The 27703-nt window shown below is 36.2% G+C and overlaps 1 protein-coding gene across 3 annotated transcripts in view; it reads right to left on the bottom strand.

Moving 5' to 3' along the window:
* Window positions 1-745: 745 nt before the first annotated feature.
* Window positions 746-27703, bottom strand: part of VPS50 (VPS50 subunit of EARP/GARPII complex) — a 139374-nt gene continuing 112416 nt past the window's right edge. For all 3 annotated transcript variants that reach the window (XM_019443319.2, XM_019443318.2, XM_019443320.2), the window contains 7 exons: window positions 20487-20567; window positions 12240-12388; window positions 11132-11228; window positions 9951-10109; window positions 6367-6488; window positions 4406-4595; window positions 746-1467 (listed from right to left, as the gene is read on the bottom strand). In XM_019443319.2, the coding sequence (XP_019298864.1) occupies window positions 1348-1467; window positions 4406-4595; window positions 6367-6488; window positions 9951-10109; window positions 11132-11228; window positions 12240-12388; window positions 20487-20567 (918 nt within the window). In that variant the 3' untranslated portion in view covers window positions 746-1347. The remainder of the gene's footprint in view (window positions 1468-4405; window positions 4596-6366; window positions 6489-9950; window positions 10110-11131; window positions 11229-12239; window positions 12389-20486; window positions 20568-27703) is intronic.

Raw genomic sequence — 27703 nt, 5'->3', positions numbered from 1 at the left:
ACTGGCAGACACCGAGTGGCCATCACCTCCTTATTCACCTCCATGCCTGCCCACACGCCACCCTCTGCCCTCCATTTCAGCATCTCAGTTCCCAGAAGGCTCACAGGACACAAAGCCCATTTCTCATGAAATGATGCTTTAGGATTCTATGAGCTGTTGATGTTGTAGGTCACGCCCAGTAATCCTGGACCAACACCACACAAACCTAAGAGCCTTCTACTCCCTAGTCATAAAGAACATGAAAAAACTTCCTGATCAGTCAGGTGGAAGGAGTGCATGGGAAACTGATTTTCGTGTCATATATGTTGACAGAAGGTCTCGGGTTTCAAAAGCAAAGTACATAGTTATTAACTGAGTTCCAAAGTTTATCACTAGCTAGCTCACATTATTTTACATCTGTAATACAAAGCAGACACCTAAGAAAGATGAACATATGACCATAAACTTATTCTTGACTAACAGTCCTTTCCCTAAGTCAGCTAAGTCAGGTTTTGCCATCCTAAGACAAAAGTTGAAATCAAAGAGAGCCACTTATGTGGAAAATGTCCCACATTAAAAAAAATCCCACAATCACCATTCTGTGTGCTACTCAGGCACTGAATAGGTACACCCAATAAGTTACTTTTCACCATTGGTTTCGGGATATAAGATCATTACAATTAGAACATACTAAAAAATTCCATTATTGCTTCCTAAACTATACCTGCCATGGAAAAATATCAAAATTTAGTCTCACATAGGCTGATAGTGTTAGAGTATAATATTTATTCAATTTCATCATTTATGATCACTGTTTTAACCAAATTAACCCCAAGATAAACTCTGACATTCAAAAACACAGAGAGCATACTGATTTTTCAACTATTTTGCTTACATGTACTTTTCAATTCTCATGCAGTGCTCATAATTAGGAGATACTGTACAGAAAACCTCTCATTTATGCTTTCAAGAACCAAGTAGAGAGGGCAAAAAAAATACCAACATAAATTCATTCTCCAAAAAGTGCCCGTGGATGTACTGCCACTGTTCCTTCTAATTGCATATCTACAGTACATTCTTCGGTAAAATATGTTACTGCAGTCACATAACAATACTTATGACAAGGCAAGGATATCATTTCAGGAAAAGAATACAACAGATGAGACTAAAAGTTGAAGAGAAGGACCAGAGCGTATAAAAGTCATTTGAGAATACCACACAGACTTCAGTGTTTTCCACTTTCCAGTTGGAAGGAACATGCACAGAGATTTCTTAGCAGACAATTGTCAGGAGTGCATGAAAAATTGGCTTTCATGTCATCTATGTTGAGAGAAGATCAATGTCATTGAGGAAAAAAAAATGCGTTCATTATCTTTTGGGTCTGTCTATATCATCTATAGCAGCTAGAAGTTTTTGTCTTGCTTTCTTATTGATATGGGATCCCAGGCAAACATTTACCAGATTGGTCAGCTGCTTCGTTGAGTACTCCTGCTTGGAAAAAAAAAATCCAAATTTAGTACGCTGAAAGACGTGTTTGATCAACACAAGGAAAGAACAGACACTCAGTTTTCAGTGGGTAGTAACTGAGCACTACAAATCAGTGAAAAGCAGTGAAAATTATAGTTTAAGATATGGAAGACAAATTGTTTACTGAGCTGTAATAACAAGAAGGATACTGTAGCATCCATTTGAAACAGAAAGCACTGGAATCTTTTTAATTATGGCAAAGTAATCTGATATGCCCACTTTTAAACTACACACCTTATGCTTATTTCTGTGATACTTTATTAAGTTACTAAAATACACTGACCTCCCAAATTTTTTAAATGTTACTAAGTAAAGTATTTTCTGGAACTCCACATTTTGCAAACATTTTAGGTGAAAGAAATAAATCTCTAACCACAGAACAACTTTTCTGAGATACGATAAATAAGTAAGGTAACAAGGATCAGGAAGGTACTAGATTTTAATCTTTCATACTGTCATTGTAGCTAATAAGTAAAATGAAGACTACAAGTATTTTATGCTGTACAAATCTATTTGGTTCCTGAATTTCAGATAATGAGTTGCTAAGATGAGAATGAATAGGGACTCATCAGAAAGGTTTGCATATTGATCTGGTTATAGAGGATCAACAGCAAGAGTTCAGGTAAGGAAAGAGAGTTCTATACCAAATCTAATAAGAAAAGTCATCTGTCAGGAGAGCCTGGGTGGCTTAGTGGGTTAAGCGTCCAACTCTTGATCTCATTTCAGCTCAACTTTGAGCTCGAGCCCAAAGTTGGGCTCTGCACTGACAGCAGGAAGCCTGCTTGAGATTCTCTCTCTCCCTCTCTCTCTCTGCCCCTCCCACTTGTGTTCAAGTTCTCCTCTCTCTCTCTCTTTCTTTCTCAAAGAAATAAATATTAAAAGAAAATGAAAGAAAAGTCATCTATCTGGGGCGCCTGAGTGGCTCAGTTAGTTAAGCGTCCAACTGAGCCCTGTGTCAGGCTCCAAGCTGACAGCACAGAGCCTATGGGATTCTCTCTCTCTCTCTCTCTCTCTGCACTTCCCCTGGTCTCCCTCTCCCTCAAAATAAATAAAAACTTAAAAAAAAAAAGTCATCTGTCTTCACTGGAGGTAGCCACTAAAGAGAGTATAATTTAAAAATATGAGAAAGAGTTCATTTAAAAATTCAGCAGGGGCACCCGGGTGGCTCAGTCAGTTAAGCGTCCAACTTCGGCTCAGGTCATGATCTCATGGTTCGTGAGTTCGAGCCCTGCGTCGAGCTCTCTACTGTCAGCATGGAGCCCCCTTCAGATCCTCTGTCCCCTTCTCTCTCTGCCCCTCCTATGCTGTCTCTCAAAAATAAACACAAAAAAATACAAACTACCACCAAAATTTTTAAAACTTAATCTATTAATTAATTTTAAAAAATAAAAATTCAGCAAACTATTCAGTTTGTGTATCTGCTCTGAGAGCACCTGTTGTTAGCATCTGGTAAATTCTCTCTGTCAGTTAACGCTTAACAAGTATTCACTGCCATCAGCACTGGGCTAGACCTTGTGGGGAGTTCCCTGGAAGGCAGGACAGTCAGCTCCTGAGAAAATTTCAGTGAATTGCATATATCAGTTAAAGTTCTCACAAAATACTAGACTAAAAATTTTGGCTCACTATATTAAAAGAGGAAACTAAAAAACTAAAAACAAGAGGAAACTACAGTTCAGAAAGGTATTATTCTTGTATCGAATAATGCATATCTAAGAGCTGTGCTTTCTCTCCTCAGTTACTTGTATTCTTTCCCTAAATGCCTTCCTCAGTAGCAACATCAAAGTATTTGTAGCTTACTTTACTAAATGAATTCCAATAACATCCAGCACTTCATCTGCACCTGCTTTAGCATTCTGGTTTTCAAATGTCAGATGTCAGTGGGACTAAAAGGGGTGATATTTTTCACAATTCTGGTGTATTGGTCAAAATCATTGAAAATAATATATACATTTCTACTTTGCTCCTACAGACCTGAAACTGACCTATAGTGGGCACATTTGCACAAAACTCAGGCTAATATTCATTTAGTTTTTCTAGAGTATTGAAACCAGACAGGATGAGGCTGATAAAATATAAATAATTCCTTATTTCCTTACCCAGTCAAATGAAGTTAAAATTTACTTAGCTTTTACCCATGATGTTACAGCATAAGTAAATGTGAGCACCAGAGTTACTGAAGGAATAAAATTTGGTGATAATTTTAATACTTCCCATATTTTCATTAAATCTGTCTTCACATACTGTCTACCTAGACAAATGACAGAACAATCACATAGAAAAGCTCCCCATATTGAGCATGCTCTGGTGATACAGGGTGAGTTGAACTGTGCCCAAAATTCAGCATCCGATATAACACATAATAAATAATATTGTTCTCTACTTATCTCTATATCCACACGAAAGAAAAATGATCACATCTATACTCAAGGTAAAGTCTAATGTAGGATGAAGTTAAATTTAGTCTTTTAAATATTAACACAAATATTTAAATTAATCATCACTAATACATGTCAGTGTGGTCAGGATGATACCAGTTCATTGTTGGGGGCTAGAAGGCTTAAGTTATATAATAGACTTTAGCTTGTAAATCATTTCAATGTTGCTGTCTTCGATTTGTCTTGATGTTAACCAACTTCAGCCTTTTCCCACAACACAGTTGAAGGATAAACATAGCTAAAGTTCAGGCTCCGGCTACCTTTCCAGATAATTACTATTACAGTTCAGAAAGATCTCAAAAGGATTTGATTACTCAAAGGGCACTGCATAGATACTGTGTGAATATGGCAAAGAACTGGCTGTTTCTTTATATTTCACTCTCATGACTTTGAATTATATACCAGACAAGAACAGCACAAAGAAAAAGGAATAAAAACTTAATTAACTATTTTCCAGCTCTCACCCTGTGCTCTTTGATCCAGCGTTCCATGTCATTCTCGGTTAGATAGTAGGCTTTAATATAGGTTTCCACAAATTCTTTATCAGGAATGGGTCTGATATCTGTTAGTTTTTCAAGTTTCATTAAAAACTGTTGAAAATCCAATTGCATCAAGGCACGACCCTCATTACTGCACTTCTTGACGTTGGCATATCTAAGATACACAATAATAAAAAAATAGAGGATGGAAAAAGAAACCTGTAGGTATTTCAACTTTTCTTAACCTGTATGTGGACAGATTCTCTAGGAATGAGAGGGTTATAAGAAAAAGAACACATGAGCCTTGTGTCAGAAGGACTGGGTTGTGTCCGGACCCTGTCACTCAGCAGTCATTTTACCTACGGGGCCTCAGTTTCTTCATATGCAAACCAAAAAGATCAAATAACTTACAAAGTTCTTTGCTGCTCTACAGACTACAGTTCCCCACAGTCAATTAACATAATCATCTGTAAGAAAGTTAAATTGGTATTCCAATACATTTGACTGCCAAGAATTATTTATAAAAAACGAAGCTATGAATACTCCAAAGTAATCTTAGTTTCATAAAACTGTTCAATATTGTAACTACTGGGTGCAAAGGAAACAAATGTAATAATTCCCCGATGAACAGTCAGCGAACCAGAGAAACGTGTGAGCATCTGAGCAAAGAAGGTATATACATATTTTTCATAATAAAACACTTTATAGACTTATTCTGACACCCGACACTACTGAAAAACTGTGTTCTAAGGTGGAGTAGTAATAAGAATAAATGTATTAACCCTACGAGTACAACATTTTATTACTCATAAGTCAGTGTCTCATTCCTTCAATAATATTCCAACCCTAGGAACGCAGTACTTCCCCTAAGGAAATCTGCAAGGAAACTAAAGTGCATATTATTTGAAGTGACCAGGCTTTTTTTTTTTTTTAATAATAAAAAGTGCTTCATACAGAAATAAAACCTTCACTTTTCTACTTTATTAAATAAATTTATTAAAAATACTTTTCAGTCATGACTGTTGACAGGGCCATTCTGTGACATACAGCACTGTTGATTTTTCAATACAGAGTGCCAAAACGTCAGCCTGTCACTGTCACCTTCCCACTCTCTAAGACGTTCTTCTTTATAACAAAGAAGAACTGAAAAGAAATCAGATAAATGATAATGTGGAAATTTACCTGATGTGCAACTCCAAACCATATGAATAGTCTATAGCAGATTGCTTTCCAGAGAGAGTCTGTGTTCTAGATGCAAACATGGCCTCTGAGCGAGTGGGAAAATTAGTACTGAAAGATCTTTAAACTCAACATATGAAAGATGTATATAGTTTACAATGTTATAATGATATCATTAACAGGTATAGTGGTTATAAGGACTGATTTTGTCATCAGAAAATCAGTAGTTCATAAACCTTGGTGTTTGAAAACTGTGTGAACCTGGATAAGTTATTTAACCTCTCTAGGGCTCGATTTTCTGAAGCTAGATTTTCTCCTTGATAAAACAGAGAGAGAAATGCTTCTGTCAAAGAGATTATGTTAGGATTTGGTGATATAATCCTGTCAAGTGCTTGATCTAATAAATGACACACAGTGCTCAATAAATGTTATCTATAATCATCATCATCATCATCATAATTATATTATTAAGGAATAATGACTATTAGGAGTTTAACTTTCTGATAACCATTAGATGCTACTTTCCATGCTCCTCTACTAGCTGGTTCTAGGTCACTACAGAGAAAAAAAAGCACAGACAGAAGAGCCACAGTGGGGTTTAAAGTTTCTTCAATTATGTTCTAAAGTCAAACCTGAATTATTATAGGATTATATTTACTATTATTTATGACATTCTCTACCTATTCTCTCCAGTGGTGATAATACGCAATGTTATTGCATTATGATTTATCATTGAAGACTCAGATAATGCTTTCATGAAAACTTACCCTTCCACAATAGTTCTATTGGCCAGCCGTATACAGTGTTCCCAAAGTATATTAGACACAGGTAGGGGTATCCGAACTCTCTTAGAAACCTCGTTTAACCTCCTGTTAAACTGCTCAAATTCCTAAGAAGACAAAAATCATGGCCATATATGAATATAATTATAATGCCACATTGCTTTCCCATCTTACTGGCAAAGAAGAATGTTTAGAAAGACTCAGAGTCAAACTAAGTAAAACAAAAAGCGAGAATGCAAAAGATAACTTGGACTTAGTATGAAGGGTTTTTTTTTTAAAGTATATCAAACTGCATAAACTATGTTGTGATACAGAGTACACTACATTTCATCTCAACAGATTAAACAATGCAACCAATGTTCAAATGCTTCTTCATCTCAAATTTTTCTATGACTGTTGGTATGGACTAAAAGAATTTAATCACCTAAAATGTTTTTAAAGTTATCTTCAAGAAACTCAGTTTAATTTTTTTTTAATGTTTATTCATTTATTTTTGAGAGAGAGAGAGTGTGTGAATGGGGGAAGGACAGAGAGATACACACAAAAACCAAAGCAGGCTCCAGGTTCTGAGCTGTCAGCACAAAGTCCAATGCGGGGCTCAAACTCACAAACTGTGAGATCATGACCTGAGCCAAAGCTGGACGCTTAACCAAGTGAGCCACCCAGGCGCCCCAGAAACCCAGTTAAAAAAACTGTCTTAAAAGTTTTCAACTCAGAGTGAACTGTGAACCATTTGTAATTTGAGGCAATACTCCTTAGAGAGCAATCGGATAAAGTATTCTCTTTCCTAAACATTTTTTAAACGTAAATAATTATATTCTGAATGATTTGAAGTCATGTGATAGCTGCAAATTTTTAGTACAAAGGAAAAAATAAAATAAAACCATTCTGGTTTCCTGCAGAAAAACTGAATATTTTTATTACTTATTAGTAACTTCTATGGTACCAGTGTAGTAAAAATAAAAATACATGTGACTAATTTAGACAATTTCTAACAATTACATGAAAGCAAATGGTTTACCCTTCATTAAATATATTTCTAGCTTCTCTGGACTATTATCGTCTAAATATGTTTATTTACAAGGTAAATGCTATAGATCTTTCCTTGACAATATACTGCAAATAAATATAACAAGGCTTAAAATGACATTTTTCCTTTAGTTTCCTCAAAACAGCAGCCACACAATGCTTAATAAGTCAAGACTGACATGTGTTCAAATTTTCTAATAACACACAGGAGGAAAAAGAATCTAATCGTCACCAGTCAAGCTACTACTATACGATTACTTGTTATTCTTTTGCTAATCACAATTTTTTTGATGACTTATTTTTGACAGTTAATTGCTTTTCATTATTTATGAAAAAGTAAACTTTCAATCCACTAAGCTTACTTTTGAGAATCAAAGTTAAATAAACAATTGTTCTTCATCCTTTTTGTTTTAGTCTTTAGCTTTTAGTTTTAGTCTTTTTGAGTCTAGCAGACACTACCATTTGCTACTGCATTCATGCTTCACTAAACTCTGCTTTAGCTTTCCAGAGTCTTGATTTAGTACTTTTTCACTAATATATATTTAAAAAATTTTTAATGTAATTTTTTTAATGTTTATTTATTTTTGAGAGGGAGAGAGACAGAGTATGAGCAGGGGAGGGCCAGAGAGAGAGGGAGACACAGAATCCAAAGTAGGCTCCAGGCTCTGAGCTGTCAGCACAGAGCCCAATACGGGGCTTCGAACTCACAAACTGTGAGAACGTGACCTGAGCTGAAGTCGGACACTTAACCGACGGAGCCACCCAGACGCGCCCCTAATGTTTTAAAGATAAGGTTATATGCTAACTGTATGAAATGTAACTCTACTCATTGTTAAATTCAATGTTCAAGAATGCTTCTTATTAAATGAATAATAAAAGCATTTCATTTTACTTATGATTCTGGCAGGGGCAACAAATGCAAATTGCTTTTTACCTAAAGGTTTGGACTTGGAAAAGTAATAGAAAGAATAAAAGTTATATAAAAGTTTCTTTAGAAAAGATGGATTTAAGTTGCTCAAAACTGGGTTCAGGTTGATAATCGGAATACATTGGTTCCTTCTCATAATATTAATATTTCTTATAGTTAAGAATAACTAGACAAGTAGGTTCCATCTAGTATATATATTCACTGAGTGTAGAAGTCTCATTCTTCTTACACCCATCTATGAGTACCATGGTCAGCATGCCATAAAAAAATAAAATCAATCTTTCAAAAGCAAAATTGTTTAAAAAAAATGGTGTGTGTGATTATTTATAAATTACATTTGTCTATCACATTCCAAATTAAAATTCCCAATTGAGACCTCCCGGGTGCCCTAGAAAGCAAAGTTCTCCCAGGGTGGCAATTAGAGAGCACCCTTGTTGTCACTCACCCTTCAGACTTGACACTAGCCCCTAGACATTGCTAACTGATGTCCCACCCTTAGTTCCTAAGTCGGAGTTTTCATCACAGAACTCTAGAAGGGCACCAGGCATTGCTGGGAGTTGGCACACTAGATGATGAATTCCGCTGCTATCTCTGTTTTGATCTCTGGCTTTGCTTATTGGTTCACAAGTGTCCCTGGCTACCATGTGTTGCCCAGGACTAAGCAGGTAAGAATGTTTACGTAAATGAGATAAAAGTCAGGAGCTTAAGAAGGCCCATTTTCTTTTCACTGACAAATATGAAAAACAAAACTTTTCTGAAAGTGGTTTTCCTTAGATGCCCTTTCCTTCCCTTAGACACCTGCATGGCTCATCTCCTCGCTTCCTTTGGGCCTCTCCACAACCCTCCCTTTATCAGGATCCTCCTTTGACCACAAGTAAATTAACAGTATTACCACCCTGCCCCCAACCCACACCCTGCCACTCTCTATATCACTTCTGCTGCTTATTTACTTTTTCACTGGACTATTCATCATCTGACATGTCTTATCTTCATTTATGTCTTTACTGTTGTCTCTATACAGGCAGTAAATTCCTTGAGGGCATGTAAGTTCCTTAATTCCCAACTATATTGTCAGCACCTAGATCAGTGTGTGGCAGATGTCAGGTGATCTACAAGTATCTCTTGATGCATAAATGACAAAAAATGAACAATTCTTTCCAGAAAAATTTTAAATGTAAGTTTTAAATGCAAAGGTGTTTGCATGACACACTGTAAAAGTAGTATGATTTCTAGGAAAAAAAAAAAGCAACATAGAGTAATCAAGGGCCTGGTCTCTTGCTGATAAATCTGCACAAGTACAGAAATATCTTCTAATTAAATAGAAATATCTTCTTGTCACCACAGTCATGGTTACTGAGATTACATAATATTAACTTGAACTCTCATTCAAGATGGGAAATTAGCGAGCAAAACCAAAAAATCTGCATAGTATTCTTGGGTCTGAAAGAACACAAAATTCAAAAAGCAAGTCTATTCCAGTACAGGGGCTTTAATATCACGATGCTAGAAATGTGATAACAACTATAACCTCACCACCTCAGGGCAACTGCAATGAGCGGAATAGTTCTCCTGATAGACTCCACTTTGACAAAGATGCTCCCAGAGTACTTGCCTTCAGCAGGGCATCTACATATATGTTGTGCTGTGACATAATTTCTTTCACATCCCACTTCACATTAGCCATTAGGAGCAGCATCTGTTCATAATCAATAGCTTTACCAGCTACAATCCAATAAATTGGCTTGCGTAGTTCACTGGCAGTTGAGACTGTCTGAAATAAATTTCACAGAAATGAAAAATGACAGATACTTTCTAAAAACCTCAGATTTACCAAAAATATTTTGTGTCTACTTCTAGTATACATCTCATCTAAAAATCAAACACTGCATATCTGAAGATTTCAATTATGAAAACACTTTAATTCATAGGTAGAGGTCTTACTCAAAACATAATCTTGAGACATACAATCAGTTTGAGGTCACGGATACTACAACTTTAAAGAACCAGAGATATTCATGGAGACTAGCAAATATTTCTCAAATTTTTACACTTCTCTCCATTTCTACTCTAAATGTCTGACCTCAAGATTTTGTCCTCTCAACTGTATTTCTGTAAGAGCCTGCAAGCCAGTCTCCCTGCCTGCAGGCTTGCCATCTACTGCCGCCAACTACTCTAACACACACACCAACTGCACCGCTTACCTGTTTCAAATCCTCCGGGACCTTCCCAGTACCCTCGAAATAAAGCCCACCTTTTGGCTGAGAACACTGTGCACCATGTGGCTACTGCTTATCACCTAGCCATCTTTCTCATCACTAGCCCTCTTCCCTGCTCTGACAATTTGAGTTTTCTTCAGCTGCTTACATCCACCATGCTCTCACTGGCTGATATTCATGTAAGCCATTCCCTTGGTTTGGAAAATACTGATATACCCAGCTGGTCTGGTTTAAACATCACTTCCTCCAAACAGCCTTTCCAGACAACCTTCTCCCACCACACCTCCTTTCCTCCCCGCCCCCCAGCCAAAGTTAAACAGCCTGCTGCTATTTCCTTCCCGTTATCGTAATTTATTGTAAATGCAGTTTTGATGGGCTCTCTCTCTCTTTCTCTCATTAGACTAAAAGTTATACGAGGTGCTCAGTAAGTATTTAACACAGGAATTCACGAGTGAATAAACATATTCTAATCGCTCTCGTGGAATACGGAGACTGGCCACTAGCTAAAACACCTGAAATAATGTGTGACAATCTTATCTTGCTCACAGTTGAAATGATTTCCAAGACCATCTCTGACCTGTGAATAAAACTGCTGAAGAAAGGGCTTTTTGACTGCAGGCATCACAGCATCCAGATGGGGCTGAAGGAACTCAAACTGTTCAGCCAAAAATACCCTAAAGAGAACAAATAACCCACCGTGTAAGCAGAGTGCAGGATCTAGAGCCTGTCACTACTTTTGTAATCTTTAAGATCTCTAAGCAAAAGTTTAACCATTAAAATTCTTTCCCACTTTAGTGAACTGCCTCGTATTAGCTCATTTACAACCTACCCAAAACTTAATGCTGAGTTTATCGCCGAATGGGAGCAGAGGTGCAAAAAGAGGGACTTCAAAAAACTACTCTGGAAACTACAAGGTGAAGAGCTATGCTGCTTTGCATGTGAGACAGGAGCAAAGATCACATAAAAAAAACTGAAGAAAAAATACAACAGTATTTTTTGAAAGGATTTCTTATGAAGATCCTATTTAATTATACAGAACAGATCTCTAAATTCACAGATTTAACATCTGGCACTTCTCAGAAGTAACCTCATGTGACACTTGGCTGAGACATACACGTGAACTTCAGGTCAGGAAGCTGTGTGCAGGAGTGGGAGTCATTTGCCTGGAGAACTGCCAGCAGCTATCCCATTTTTCTCTACATTTTGTTATGTACACAAAAACTCAAGTTATATTGGACTACATTTTATGGAAGAAGTCATATGCGTTAAGTGTATTAAAAATCGGGGGATTTTTAAAGGTCAAGAAATATTCTCACTGGTGTCAAGGGCTGATTATATCTACCACTAAACTAACAATGTAACTACAGTTTCTCTAGAACCACAATTCAATAGGAAAATATAAAGTATACTACAACTTTTTTTTTTAAAGTTTTACTTTAAAGCAAGGGTCATCTTGCTAAAGACTGAAACCTAAAAGATTTCCCTTCTTTCATTTATAGAACTGAAAAACAACCATGCAGTTTTAAAAATCAATTGGTAATCTATTTTAGGATATACTTCTCAGAAATATATAAGTAACATTCAGAAGAGGGAGATGTATACAGCTAGAAATCTAATTATACAATGCTTACTCTTAAACTTTTCTTAAGTACTTAATGGCAAAGCAACTGTTTTTAACAACTTACAAGGATTCTGTGGCGACCACTCTTTCTGCCAACCCATATAATGTATCCCCAGATGTCAAAACCACTAGGTGACTGAGGTGTGGGCTTGGTACCTTCTCCTTTCTCTCTTCTGCTGCTGTGAGTGTGGCAGTAGGATCTGCTGAAACTTCCTGAAAATATAACATAAGTACAAACACAGCCTGAAATCAAATCTAATAGCAATAAACCATGTGATTTTACAAAACTGGACCTATAATTAAAATACTCGTAGGCATACATATTAATTACATTTAGTCTCTGTTCTTTCTTTTCCTTCCTTTATATTTTCTAACTACTGGAAATTTCCTTTTTGTACTAAGTGAATATGACCCAACTCTATGTGCTATTATTATCTGTGCATGACCTAAAGTTGGCCAACACAAGTAATCTTTATGAATTGGCAGATGTTTCATAAAGACAACAGTAAGATGCCCTTCAAGAACCTGTAAACAAGGAAAGAGATTGCCTCTTGAGGATCATCACGCTGGAACATTACAAAATCATGATATAATTAACCATTTCACATCTGAACTTTAATTAAGGTTAACTTTGGTATAATCTCAAGAAGGCCAGGACTAGAATGCACTTACAAACTGAAACTGGACTAACTGTATTGTGTAAGTCTGCAGTCACACTGCTGATGAGAAGGAAGATAGATGGTTAATGGGAATAAAAGAAAGGGATGCCCGGAGAGCAGATTGTATTGAGCTTTAAAAGATCCGCAAAGACAATTATTGCACAGAATTTGGACACAAACAAATCTAAAAGTGTACAAAATATAAATCTAGGTTACTTCTTAAATCAATTACATAGTCACAAATCTCCAACACTTGACTTATGAATGAAAAAGACATCAAATGCACAGTGGGAGCATAACAGGCTTATAAATTTAGCCCAATGGAACTAAAACATTATAAAACCTTTTAAGTTAGAAAAATGGTTTTATTCTTCTTTAGTTCTTTTTTATATCTTCTACTAAAGATATTGTTTCTTTTCAATCTCTAATTACTCAATTAGCATTTAAAAGTTATTTTGGGAACAACTGCACTTTCTCTAAGGGGAATCAGGATAAGGAAACTATGCGAGTTAATCAATGTCACCACTCCATTATTTATTTCCTACTAAAAAGGAAAATAATCACCCCCTCCTGCTTGTGCGTGTACACACACATGCACGTACACGCACACACGTACACACACACACAAACACAAAATTACAACTGGCTGCCTATGCTATTTAATTTAATGCCTGTGGTCATTTAAATCACCATCTACCAGACTGTCCAAGTGAGAAACATTGGAATCATTCATGCCTCTTCCTTTCCTCCCCTCCATCATGCCTTAGCACACACCTCTCATGTCTGTTTCTTCCTCTCGCCCTGCTTCATTAGGACCTAGGTCCCAGAGCATTCTTGCCTGGACTAACAGTCCCCAAATACAGACCTCTGCCTCTAGCTTTTCCTATTTCCACTCCATTTTGCACACAGTTCACTGGTTGATATTTTTAGAATACCCAAGTGATCTTCCTAAAAGGGAGATGTGATCACACCACTCCCCAGTTTAAAAGTCCCAATGGACTATCCACTCCTTACAGAAAAAAAAGCCTAAACTGTTACCATGATACTACTTTTTACAGTGATACCAGCTACCTCGCCAGCCTCATTTCCACGTAATCTATGACTCTAAGGTCTAGCCACACTGGACTTGCTACACCTGTCCTACTGACACTCTTGTCTTACCTGCTCTCTTCTTGTCTCCCTGGCTCTTTCCTCCTCATTTCTTAAGTGCGAGGTCATATTCACCTCCTTTCTATAACTTTCTCAATCTCCCAAGAAGAATTAGTATCTTTCTTGTGTTAGCATCTACATGTATACCTAATGTCTGTATGTGGCATAAAGTACACTTAGTCAATTGTTTCCTGACCCTTCCACCTCACTGTGAGTTCTTAGAGGGCTGGGACCAATTTCACCACCTTTGTATCTTAAGACCTTGGTATGCCTCCTGGCATTAGCAGGCCCTCTAATAGTTTAATTGATGGAGACAAGACAGTCTTTACTGTTATCAAGGTCCCCACTGGCATCCCATGGCCAAGTCCAAAAGTCAACTCTGAATATCCATTTTATTTTTTTTAATTTTTTTTTTTTTAATTTTTTTTTTTTCAACGTTTTTTTTTATTTTTATTTTTGGGACAGAGAGAGACAGAGCATGAACGGGGGAGGGGCAGAGAGAGAGGGAGACACAGAATCGGAAACAGGCTCCAGGCTCCGAGCCATCAGCCCGGAGCCTGACGCGGGGCTTGAACTCACGGACCGCGAGATCGTGACCTGGCTGAAGTCGGACGCTTAACCGACTGCGCCACCCAGGCGCCCCTGAATATCCATTTTAGTTAACCTACTGTAGCATCCTACATAGCTAATCTTGAAAAACTTTCTTAGTTTCCAGAGCACCATACCCTTCTAGTTTTTCTCCTAAGGCACCAGCCACTTCTCAGATTCCTTTGCTAGTTTGTCCTCCTCCCCCAAATCTTTAAACAGTGGAGTGTCCTAGAGTTCAGTCCTTGGACTTCTCCCACTCACACTCTACTCCCTAGATGGATTTTCTCTCCCAGTTTAAATATCAGCCACATGCCAAGAGCTCAAAATGTACATGCTAGCCCTGACCTCTCTCTTACCTGTAGTGCATTTAACATACCTGAAAACTGAACTCAAATGTGTCCCTCCTAAAAGTCTTATCTATCTACAGTAATGGCACTTCCATTCTCCAGAAGTTAGGTGTCATCATTGACTCCTCTCACAGTCATATCCCACTTCCAATCCATCAACAGATCTGACGGGTCTACCTTCAAAACAGATCCAGAATCTGATCCTGTTTCACTACTTCTTCCACTAACACTTTGGCACAAGCCCCCTCATCTCTCTCAGTAGCCAAAATAATTCTCTTTTACTTAATTTCAGCTCTTCTGCTTAAAGCTCTTTAATAGCTTCCTGTGTTACTCAGAGTAAAATCAGCCTTATAAGATTTAGGCTCCGGCTACCTCTTTGGTTTTATCTATCACCAACCCTCTTCTATGCTTCATTCTAATTATACTCACCTCTGTGCTGTCCCTGGAATAGGCCAAGCATGGTCCCAACCTCAGGGTCTTTGCATTCCTTGTTCCCTCCACCTGAAACATTTCTCCCCAAAATATTCCCTCTCTATTAGAAAAGAAGTTGCACATGAGTAGGGAGTTTTGTCTGATTGCTGTCTCCCCACCAAAATTGTATCCTCAATTCCCAGACAGGATCTGGCATCATATATAAAGTGTTCAATAAACAGGCACTAAATAAATGTTTCTTAAATAAATGAATTCTCATTCAGGTGGCTCACTCCTCTATTTCTTCCTTTGGGGATCTACTTCAATGTTACCTTCCCAGAAAGGCCTTGTGTGATCCCCTAAACAAACTAATACCCTTTTTCTCCTCTTTCTACCCTTTCCTAGTTCTTTGTAATTCCTGACACAATCTGACATTAAACTGGATATTCATTGATTCCTTATGTGCCTCTTCTACCAGAAAGCCCATCCACTGGTCTTCCACAAAGTATCCCAGCACTCATTATGTGTTTGCTGACTGACTTAATAATAAAGATACCTATCCAACTATCGTGTATCCCTTGAGTCTTACACTGTCCTCACGTAGCTCCTTGCCTTCCATCTACTTCCAATACCTCCTATAATATTCTGTATTTTCTTCTTAGGTCAGAGTTGTGAATATCCATCTCAGAACAAGTCAAGAGATGGTGAGGAGAACTGAAACATTGAAACAAGAAAAACTAATAAAGAAATTGGGCGAAGAGATCACTCACTTAGGCAAGATAGCTAACTAAGCTAGCTGAAGTGGCCCCAATGGGGTAGAAATAGATAACAGAATAGTTCCAGAGAGGGAGAAATGGCTGCATCACAACAAAGCACTTTCTATCAAGCAGAAGTCTACAGCAAGAAGGGTGATGAGTTCCCTATGGAAAGAGGTTCAGTCAGGAGCTGACAGTTACTCGGAATGTATAAAAGCTGTAAGACTGAATGAGCACAGGTAAGCTTCTTTCTATGTTTATATGAGTAGAAACTTGGGAGTATTAGACTCCATAAGTATATTCGAAGCATCAAACACACCCTCTTTCAAAATATTTTGCAATAAACTGACAAAAACAGACATGAACTTTCTGCCAATATTGTAAAATCTCAAACTCAAAAGAGCTCCAGGAAAACCATAAATACCACACATTTGTAACAGCAGAGTTACTTCTGAATTTCATTCTTTTATAAGTTATCACCATATATATAACATATATTTAAAAACTAAAGGTTTCTGTGAATGTAGATATTAACTAGTTAATTTAGGATAGAAAAGGGAGGTGGTGCTGGAAGGCAAAGAGAGGTTATATCTGTAGCCTGAGAGAAATGCAGTTGATCTCTGGGTATGATGGGAAAGGCCACAAGCACTCACCTACTACCTCCTCGACCTACTCTTTACCTACCTCCAATTCAAATGTGTTGAACTCCCTCTGTACTCACAGAGCTCTTTCACAAAAACATTCCCACAGAGATCACTGGCATTGCTGCCCCCACTTCAAAGAGTTTGCATTAGGATGCCATTCTTTGTTCCTAGTCAACACTGGTATTTTAGGCATAAAAATTATGGTAATTATCTGCTTAAAGGCTAACGTTCTGTGTTTATATTCAGGAAAATACCCATGAAGAGAGCAAGAGAATAACAACAATGTCAAGTTGATATAAATAAATGGTATGTGCTTATTGCAACTGTCAATGGAAAAGCTCCAAAACTGGATCAGTGTTTCAGATTACACCACTACAATACGGAAAAGATATAAAACCCTTTGAAGACTTTGAGGAAGGAAACCTTAATCAAAATCTTTAGTTTCACAGTGAAAGTCACAATGTTTAACCTTTCCTGCCACTAATAATTACGACTACAAAGAGAAGTCGTTTTTATGGAATTTTCTGGACCGATTTAAAATACATTTTTATTATCAAAGCACAGGTATCAAAGCACAAAGGTTTGATAGCCAAATATCTTAAAGCAAACAATTTAACATCACCAGATAACTAAAAATTCACAGTTCTGGTACCAGTGTGATCTATACCAGCTTCCTTTTCTTGTCTTCCCCTTGTAGACTCCTTTTCTTGAAAGTCTATTTGATGTGTCAAGTTGTCTTATATTTACATTGAGTTTATACAATAAATGATTTCAGGTGGCATTTTTAAGAACATAATGATTCCAAGTTGCCTTTTACAGCTTAAAGAGAAGGAAAACTTAGAAGATATATATGGAGAAAATGGAAAAATTACCAGAAATGTGCTCATTAAAATTTTAACTAACACATAGGGGAAATACAGGGAAAAAATACAACTTCCATCTAGTGGTTCCAGATTGATTAGGCTATAAATTATTTTAATAGCCAAAGAATGTATTGAATAGCAAGAAACCAATTAATGTTCTCTGCCAATGTAGATGCAAATTAATGAAGTGAAGAAAAAGTAATATACCAGCATATGAAAACCTGAGATCAAGGTCTAGAAAATGACAAATATATTTTCTAAAATAATAAACCAATTCTTATCAGTATGAATAATAATTTAACATGTAAAACACTGGAAACCAACAGAAAATTCGGGAAAAACTTCTGTATTACTGGAGGAGGAGTAAGGACCCTGGAGAGGCCCTGTCAAAAAACAGTCAGCACTACTTACAAACTGAAGAAGCAATGACTACTCACATGGTCTTCTGAGCCAAGATACTATCTGATTTAAGAGATGGTAAGGATAAGGACTTAAAGAAAAGATATCTTTAAAAGATGAAGTGCCAAAGAAAAAAGCAGGCACATCTATCTAACCATTTACTAGGGAGGGGGCATGTAGCTGGTTTTTGAAAATACATTTCTAAAGTTGACTACCAGTTCTGGAAAAAATTTATCCAATGAACACAGAACTGGTCAGACATGCTACAGATACACTGTTATCAATAGATGGGTGGCAGCTTGTCTCAAAGAATAGCTAGTTCGGTTCCACTATTTACTCGATAATACTTCATTACACACCATATGGCAAAATCTGAAGCATCAAATCCACTCTTTAAGAGTAAAAATTGGAACTGCAGTTTGACAATCATAAACTAGTAACTAACAGAGAGGACAGAGACGTCAGAACGAATGACTCTAGTGGTAAATTTTGACCTGTCAAGCTTTTTTTAAAAAAAACTGTATTATTATTATTATTATTATTATTATTATTATTAGGAAAATAATAATAGGAATCCATCACTACAACTGTCATGAAGCCCAGACTGGATTAAGAGCAATGAGTTCTAGAGGTAACTGCACCCCACTCTGGACTTTCTGGTTATGACTATTCAGTTCATCAATTTCAAGGCTTTCAACCAGAAACAAGAAAAACTTTAGCTGTGGACTAAGATCTGGAAAACAAGATCTGATTGATGGTCAAGGTTGTACTAAGTGTCAAACCAGGAGAAGCAAAACTGAAACACAGATACCTTCTAATGGGGTTGGAAGCCAATGGATTTTGCAAAACCAAAACAAAAAAAATAAATAAATGGCTGGGTCAAATAAGGAGCCTGGACTCTGAAAATGAAGATCAGGATTAAATGGATAACAAAGCCAAGAACAAAAGCCAGATTAAGCCAGGAGACAAGAAACTCATGGACTGGAGTTTATTCACTTATTCTATGAACATTTACTGAAAAAGTGTAGTTTGCAGAGCTAAGTGTTATGAAAATATATATGTGCTGAGCAAGAAGATCTCCAAATTATAAGGGAGATGGATATAGGTGATTTTCTCTGTGTAAACAGTGCTCATCTGAGATATGAGCACATACCTCTCTCGTTTTATTCACATCTCTGCTCAAAGATCACCATTCTTACCACTCTGCTTCATTTTCTTCTTAGCACTTCTCAGTATCTGATACTATATTACGTATTTGTTTATCTGTCTGCCTCAATAAAATATAAGTTCCCAGACAGAAGTACCTCTACTGTGCAGTGATGAATATCTAGCACTACAACCATGCCCAACAAATAATAATTATTACAATGAGTATTTCCTAAAAGAATGAATGATTACATTGCTTTACTAAAAACTTCAATAGCAGAAGTATGTACGTAACACAGAGCTTATGAGAAAAGAGGAAAATGACTGCTTGTTTGGGTAGGTGAAGAAATAAAGAAAAATCAGAGGATCCTGAGATTAATGTAGATGCAGAGAAATGTGGCGAACAACAAAAATCTCTGGCTACAGTGACCCATCACAAGAAAAAAAAAATTGTTATTTTAAATGCCGAGGTTACCTTAAACACTACAAATGCTCAGCCCTGTATTGCTGCCTAATCTATTTTCTTAAGATACGCATTACATCAAGTGACCCAACAGTCAAGAATCCAGACCCCATGGGGCGCCTGGGTGGTGCAGTCGGTTAAGCGTCCGACTTCAGCCAGGTCACGATCTCGCGGTCCGTGAGTTCGAGCCCCGCATCAGGCTCTGGGCTGATGGCTCGGAGCCTGGAGCCTGTTTCCGATTCTGTGTCTCCCTCTCTCTCTGCCCCTCCCCCGTTCATGCTCTGTCTCTCTCTGTCCCAAAAATAAATAAAAAATGTTGAAAAAAAAAAATTAAAAAAAAAAAAAAAAAAGAATCCAGACCCCATACTGCATAGCCAACTACACCCAAGCCTCTTCCTTGAATTTCAAGTGGCTCTAAATACTCCCTGCAACACAACTCTTCAGTATATATCAGTATCCCAATCACAAAGATGGCCAAACTTTGGGCCAGGCTTACTCCCACCTCAAGGCCCGTTCTCAGCTTCTGAACCTTAATTGGAATGCCATTCTTTCTTTTTTCCCACTAACCCCTTGCCTGCTCTTCAAAGACTAGCACAACTCTCACTTCTTCCTTTAGCCATTCTCTGAAATCAAGTTTCCACATGAAACTTTCCTCCCTTTGGACCTGTACTGGATATATAGCCAATATTATACTCTTTCATGAGGATCAGTTTTCTCTCTCCAATCAGACTATAAGAAACCTCTATTTACTTCCTACAAGCATGTAGAGTAATACTGAGGACTCAGGCACTCAATATATATAGAGACACACATTTATATGTAGTTGATTGGATGGTTAATTTTTATTTAATATAACCCCAAAGAATTAATTCCAAATGATTACTCACCATATCGATAAGGCTTTCTTGTATTCTGTTAAGAGTTGTTCTTAGTCTACTACTACTAAGGCCTAGTCCTGTTGATTCCAGCTGAAAAAGAAAAAGAAAGGCATATGCTACCACCACTTCGGAGATAATCTTTCATATGTTATACCTTCATATTAACTCAAGTTAAGTATCCATTGAGTTTTCATTCAGATACTTAGTCTTCGGAAGGTCTCCAAACTACATTTAAAAATTTCAAAACATCAAGTCAAACCTTAGCCCTTAAGGGAACAAGAGAACTATTTCACACATTTGCATTTACAGGTCACACTAGCATCTGTCAATCTCATAAATTAGGAGAGAGCTCACCAGTATCTTTTTCCCATAAGTTATTATTTTTAGTTATAAAACTTATGATTTCTGATACTTAAAGATAGCGTACTGCATCATACTTATGTATAAGCATAATAATGTAGACTGTTTTAAATTTATTTTTCTAACACAAATTAGAGACAGCCCAAATCCTCATTCAAAAATGAAGAAAACTTTTTATTAGCCTCAGTAAACATTTCACAGTATAGAATTCGCTTCACTACATCAAAGTCAAAGCACATATAAATACCCCAAGAACATAAATGAGAAGAGACAGTTGACTGTTAAATCATGAAAAGCCAGGTAGTTGCGTCCTTGAGTGATGATTCAATTGATGAATATAAATTTAACTTAGAGGTAATCATAGATATATATAGGCCTCTAGAAAGATGCTAAAATGTTCTGTATGAGCCAAAAATTTTAAAGTATTAATAGTAAACTATAAAATATATCATCTCACTAATTCATTTATATATATGTTTGTGTATACATACACACACACAACATATTGTTCCTCATCCTTTCTTATCTGAGATAGGATGAAAACAAGTAATTACTTACACAACATGTGACAGAAATCCTAAAGCTAAAATAGTTGTGTGATGGCATGGTACAGTAAAACATGAAAACATGAACTCATTTTATGTGGTAATTTCAAAATACATTTTACTTTCACTACATTTTATAAACTTTATTATTTCATTTTCCCTCTTTTTTCACTAGAGCATTATTTTTATATAGTCAAATTCAGCCATCGCAAGTATAGTTTGATGAATTTTGGTAGTTGTATAGTCTTATACTAATACCACAATCAAGAGATAGAATTTTCCTCACCTTGAAAAATGCCCTTATGCCCTTTGCACTTGAATTCCTCTCTCCAATCTTACCCTCTGATCTATCACTACAGTTTTGCCTTTTTTAAAATTTTGTATAAATAGAATCATACATGTGTAGTCTTTTGTGTTTGACTTTGTCTTTAGCATGCTTTTGAAATTCATCCATGTTATAAGCCTATTAGTAATTCATGCTCTTTTATTGCTTAATAGTGCTCCAAAACATGGATATATCACAGTGTGTTTACTTATTCACCAGGTGACGCACATTTGGGTTTCAGTTTGAATAATGTCACTATGAACATTCACATATATATCCTTGAGAAGACATATATTTTCTATTCTTTTGGGTAAATATCTACCAGTGGAATTTCTGATTCATATAATAAGCATAGTTTTAGCTTTATAAGGTACTGCCATACTGTTTTCTAGTGGCTGTATTATTCTTCATTTCTATAAACAATGTATGTAAATTCTAGTTATTCCATTTATGGTCTGAATGTTTGTTGTCCCCTCAGAATTCATATGGTAAAGCTCTAACCTCTAATGAGATGTTATCTGGAGATGGGAGAGGTAATTAGGGTTAGATGAGGTCATGAGAGTGGGGCCCTCATGAGAGGTTTGGTGCCCTTGTAAGAAAACACACAGTGCATAATTTATGCTTCTTTTTCTACTTTCTTAAGGTGGAAGCTTATCATTACTTGAGTCTTTCTTCTTTTCTATTATAGGCATTTAAAACTAGATACTTCCCTTAAGTATTGATTTAGCTGTATTGCACAGCTTGATATGTTGTGCTTTCACTATCATTCACTTTTAAGTATTTTCTAACTTCTCATGATTTTTTCTTTAAGCCAACCTTTATTTAGAAGTGTGTTAATTTCCAAATGCTTAGATTTTTTTCCCAGTTATCTTATGGTTATTGGTTTCTAATTTAATTACATTGTCATCAGAGAACATATTCTGTATGATTTCAATCTTTTAACTTGATTAGAATATATGTAATGGTCTCTCTCTCTCTAGATACACACACACACACACACACACACACATTATACACACACACATGCATATATATATCCTCACTTTGTGTATATTTTACATTTAAAGTGTTTCTTTTGTTTTGTTTTAATCCATTCTGACAATCTCTACCTTTTGAGTGTTTAGTCCATTAACATTTAATGTGATTATTGATCGGGTCTAAATCTACCATTCATTATATCTTTTTTTGTTCCTTGGTTCCTCCTTTCCTGTCTCTTCTGATTATATGAATTTTATATTTTAGAATTCTAGTTTAAGGGGTGCCTGGGTGGCTTAGTTGGTTAAGTGTCCGACTCTTGGTTTCGGCTCAGGTCACAGTCTCACGGTTTATGAGTTCAAGTCCCATGCAGACTCTGAGCTAATAGTACAGAGCCTCCTTGGGATTCTCTCTCCCTCTCTGTCTCTGCCCTTCCCCTGCGCTTGCTCTCTCTTTCTCAAAATAAATAAATAAAAACTTAAAAAAGAAAAAAGAAGGGGTGCCTGGTGGCTCAGTCAGTTAAGCGTCCAACTTCGGCTCAGGTCATGATCTCACAGTTTGTGAGTTTGAGCCCCACATCGATCTCTGTGCTGACACTTTGGAGCCTGGAACCTGCTTTAGATTCTCTGTCTCCCTCTCTCTCTGCTCCTCCCCCACTCATGCTCTGTTTCTCTCTCTCAAAAATAAATAAACATTAAAAAACAGTTTTGTTTTGTTTTTTTTTAACATTTATTTATTTTTGAGACAGAGAGAGACAGAGCATGAATGGGGGAGGGTCAGAGAGAGGGAGACACAGAATCTGAAACAGACTCCAGGCTCCGAGCTGTCAGCACAGAGCCCGATGTGGGGCTTGAACTCACTGACCGCGAGATCATGACCTGAGCCGAAGTCGGCCGCTTAACCGACTGAGCCACCCAGGCGCCCCAAAAAACAGTTTTTTAAAAAAAGGAATTCTAATTTAATTTTCCTTTTGGTAAAGAGTTAATCTGCAATATTATTTTTCATTGTCCTGTGAATTATAATATACATTCTGATATTACACAATCCATTTACTGTTTAACATAATATACAGAAATCTTGCCATCTTATAGATCCATATCCCCCACGTATCTTGTTGTAGTTGTTACATGTAATATATTTACATATATTATGAACTCTAGAAAATAATGTTATGATTTCACTTTTAAACAGCTATATGGTTTATAAAGAAATTAAAAGGAAAAAGAAAAAAATAATCTTTTGCATTTCCCCAAGTAGTTTCCATAACCAATGCTCTTTATTCTTTCCTCAGGATCTAAGTTTTCTGGTATCATTTTCCTTTAGCCTGAAAAAAATTCATTCAGCATTTCGGTATTACATGTCTGTTGGTGACAAATTCTTAGGTTTTTTTTTTCTTTTTATCTAAAAACAACTTAATTTCACATTCATTCTTGATATGGTGTTTTTGCTAGATATAAAATTCTGAATGGACATTCTTTTCCTCTCTTTCAGTACCTTAAAGATGTATTACTCTCTCCTACAGCCTCCACAATTTCTCGTGAGAAGTCAGCTGAATCAGATCATTGGTCCCTTTATGTAATAAGTCTATTGTCATTTTCAAGAGACTGTTTCACCATGAGGTACCCTGCTGTATGTTCCTTTGTTCTTATTCTGCTTGCTGTTCATTTAGTAACTTGTATCTGCAAATTTTTGGTCAAAGTTTCCTCAAATATTTTTTGTACCTCATTCTATCTCTCTTGTCTCCATCTGGTATTCCAATTACATGTATGTTTGATCATTTGACTTAACATGTCCCTAAGGCTTTGATCATTTTGTTTTCCAATCTTCCAATTTATCTTCAAGTTTTACATATTCTTTCCTCTATCATGTCCATTTAGCTGTAAAGTACATTCAGTAATTTTTTTTAATTGCTGAAATTACATTTTTCAGTTCTAGGATTTCCCTTTGGCTTTTTATTACTGTTCAGTTCTAGGATTTCCCTTTGGCTTTTTATTACTGTTATTACTAGAACTTCCTACTTCTCTACTGACATGTTCATACATTTAAAACATCTTTCTACTTTATTCAAGATAGTTCTAATAGTCCACTTAAAATATTATCCCTTAGTTCCAACATCTTAAGGGGTCAAACTAAATTGACTTTCATTTTACTTAAGGATGTACTCTGCTTTTTTTACTTCTATGTATGTTGGGTGAAGTTAGACTGCATCATCAATTTAGTTCTGGAGATTTTGGATTCTGTTATTTTTTCCCACTGGGTACTGTTTCCTTTGTTTGCATTATGTAATTTTCTTGGCTGAGCTTGTACTACAAACTGTCTCTTATGCAACAGCTTCACTCTCTGTTCAGATCTTTTTTCTTTGGCTGTAGTTAATCTATTTCATATGAACATGGTTATGGGTTAATCAAAGATGGAGGTAAAAAAGCTTGGGAATCCCCTCCCTGGCCCTTTTTCTTCTGAACATCCCCCCTACTATTTTCATTGTTCTCAATTTCCTGGCTTCAATTTTCTGGTTCCCCAATCCATAAAGACAAAGTTTTCCTATGCTTGCCTCTACCTTTGTGCTGAGTGAACTGTACTTAATCCCAGGCTCAAAGGCCATGGAGATGGAATTTATTTTTTTACACTCCCCTTTCCCCAATCTACACACTAGCATGAACTCCCCCACCCAGAGTCTATATGCTTCGTTCATTCTCCAGTATCTTCAGATAGTTGTCTTTTGTATAACATTCAGGTTTTGTAATTGTTTTCTACAGGCAGTATCATCCCGTTAGACTGTAGTCCTACATATCCAGAAGTGGAAGTTAATTTGTTCGTAAAAAAATTAAAAACTGAATCACAGACACTCTATTAATGAAGTTTCATTAATGAAAGGTAACTTTAAATGATGCTCACAAACTGTTTTCAAGTAACAACACTCATCAGATTAACTTGGATAAGAAATAATTAGGACATCAATCCATGTGTCCTAAGAATCCACTATGTGCTTACTACTTTGTTAAGGTAAGCTACAGAATGGTCTTCATGAGAGGCTATGAACAGGAAAAACCACAGAAAACATAACTCAAGAGGTGACCAATGGAAGGCTGGGGCAAGGCAAGATAAAGCAACACTACAAGTAACATTATTATAATAGAACCAAATGGATTAGATATATAATACAGTATGGTGTTGTAGGCTATAAACAGTTCAATGAAGAGCAAGAGCTTCTGGAGGAGTTAGTTTAAAGAGGAAGAATCCCTTACCCTGCTGCATACACTATGGCCTCCCAGCCAATGACTTTCTAGAAACCCTGGGAAACAGATTCTTCCATATGCAGCATCCATCTGAATTCACTCATACAAGTATCTTTCTTCTCTGGGAGAAAAATAGGAGCAACTATGTACCACTGTGCTCTTCCTATTCTACCCATTACCTAATTACCCCTCCCCTCCTACCACATAAGACTCAATAGCTAACAGGGCAACTTGGAGTATGTATATATATATTTGAATACTGAAATTTCTAGGATTTCTAAAAGACTTAAAAGCTTATTTTCTTAGGAAATTAAAAGTTTAACTCTTCAATCTTATATACTTGCATATGCTTATTTATGCTATTTATTTAGATTGTCTTGTTCCAAAAGGAATTTAAAGTAGCTAATTAAGAAGAATATAATCTTGCAAGGTAAAAAACAAAAACAAAAACAAACTTTAAATGTATGTAAAATTAAGCTAAATAAAATATGAGTAGAAGGATGAAGTGTTTCTTTTTACAAATTTGTAAAACCCTTTATAGATTGTCTTTGTTTTGCTTTAAACAGTGTTTCCTTCATTTTTGCAGAATCAAAAACAGCAGAATCTAAATTATATTCTATTTGAAGTGCTGTTTTCAATATTCACATGGTCGAATAAAGCTAGTATTACTAAGCATACTCTAACAAAAGAAGTCTTCCTTAAAAAGTACAAGTAAGAGGCAGAGTAAATGCTATATTCATTCAGACATATTCACTCATATGTACATTTTGTATAGGTTCATATAATACAAAATGTTTCTAATATGATATACGGGTAGACACCCAGGTTAAAGACAGAAATGCTTATCACTGACAGCTAATTACCTGAATACAGTGAAATGTCTGTTACTGAGTCTTACAGGATTGAAAATGCTTTTAATACAAGTTATAAGGTTAACGTGTTCTTTAAAACATACTATATTTTAAATAACATATGCAGCATATTTTATAATAAATACCTAACTATACTTTGCTAACTTTCTCAGGTCCTAGTGAACCCTACTGTAAACAAATCTGTGCCAGTATTTAATCAGTATTATAATCAGCTAGAAAGTCATGTCCAAAAGTATTAGTTCCCAAAAGTTTCCAAAGGACCCTATATTAACACATCTTATCAATAATGTGGTCCAGAACTGTTCTACCCAATACGATAGTCACTAGCTACCTGTGGCTATTTATATTTAGCAATAAATTAGCTAAAATTAAATACAATTAAAAATTCAGTTCCTCAGTCATACTAATTACACTTCAAGTGCTCAAAGGTCACATGTGGCTAGTGACTACCATATGAGTGCAAATTTAGAGCATTTCCATTACTTTAAAACTTCTCTTGGGTAGTGCTGGTCTGCAGGTTTGGCCCAGGAGACACAGTAAGGCTCATCTAGAAGACTGAAAGATTCTGACAATTAGCTAAAACCCCAGAATGTCTTTCTTCTTTAATATTTATGTATTGAGTTTCCAAATTCAAAGAATTAATATTTAATAGCAACAAATTCTGTAGCAATAATCTGTCTGTGATTATTGCTATTCTTTCTAAAAAATATATTAGACAATTAAGAACATAAGAAATTCAGATCCCATATTAAAAGATAAATTCACATGTTTTTAAAAAGATACAAAATATATGAAAAGTTAGTATTATGATATATTCATAGGGCCCAGCAGTATACTTTTACACAGAAATCTATTGACTATCTAGGTGAACCACATAATAACTACCAAATATCATATAAGGTACCTGTTTAAT

The sequence above is a fragment of the Panthera pardus genome, unplaced genomic scaffold (assembly GCF_024362965.1).
Source record: "Panthera pardus isolate Hobbes unplaced genomic scaffold, ASM2436296v1 HiC_scaffold_8, whole genome shotgun sequence".
Classification (NCBI taxonomy): domain Eukaryota; kingdom Metazoa; phylum Chordata; class Mammalia; order Carnivora; family Felidae; genus Panthera; species Panthera pardus.
Note: the sequence above shows the minus strand (reverse complement) of the source record. Positions and strands in the feature narration are given on the sequence as shown.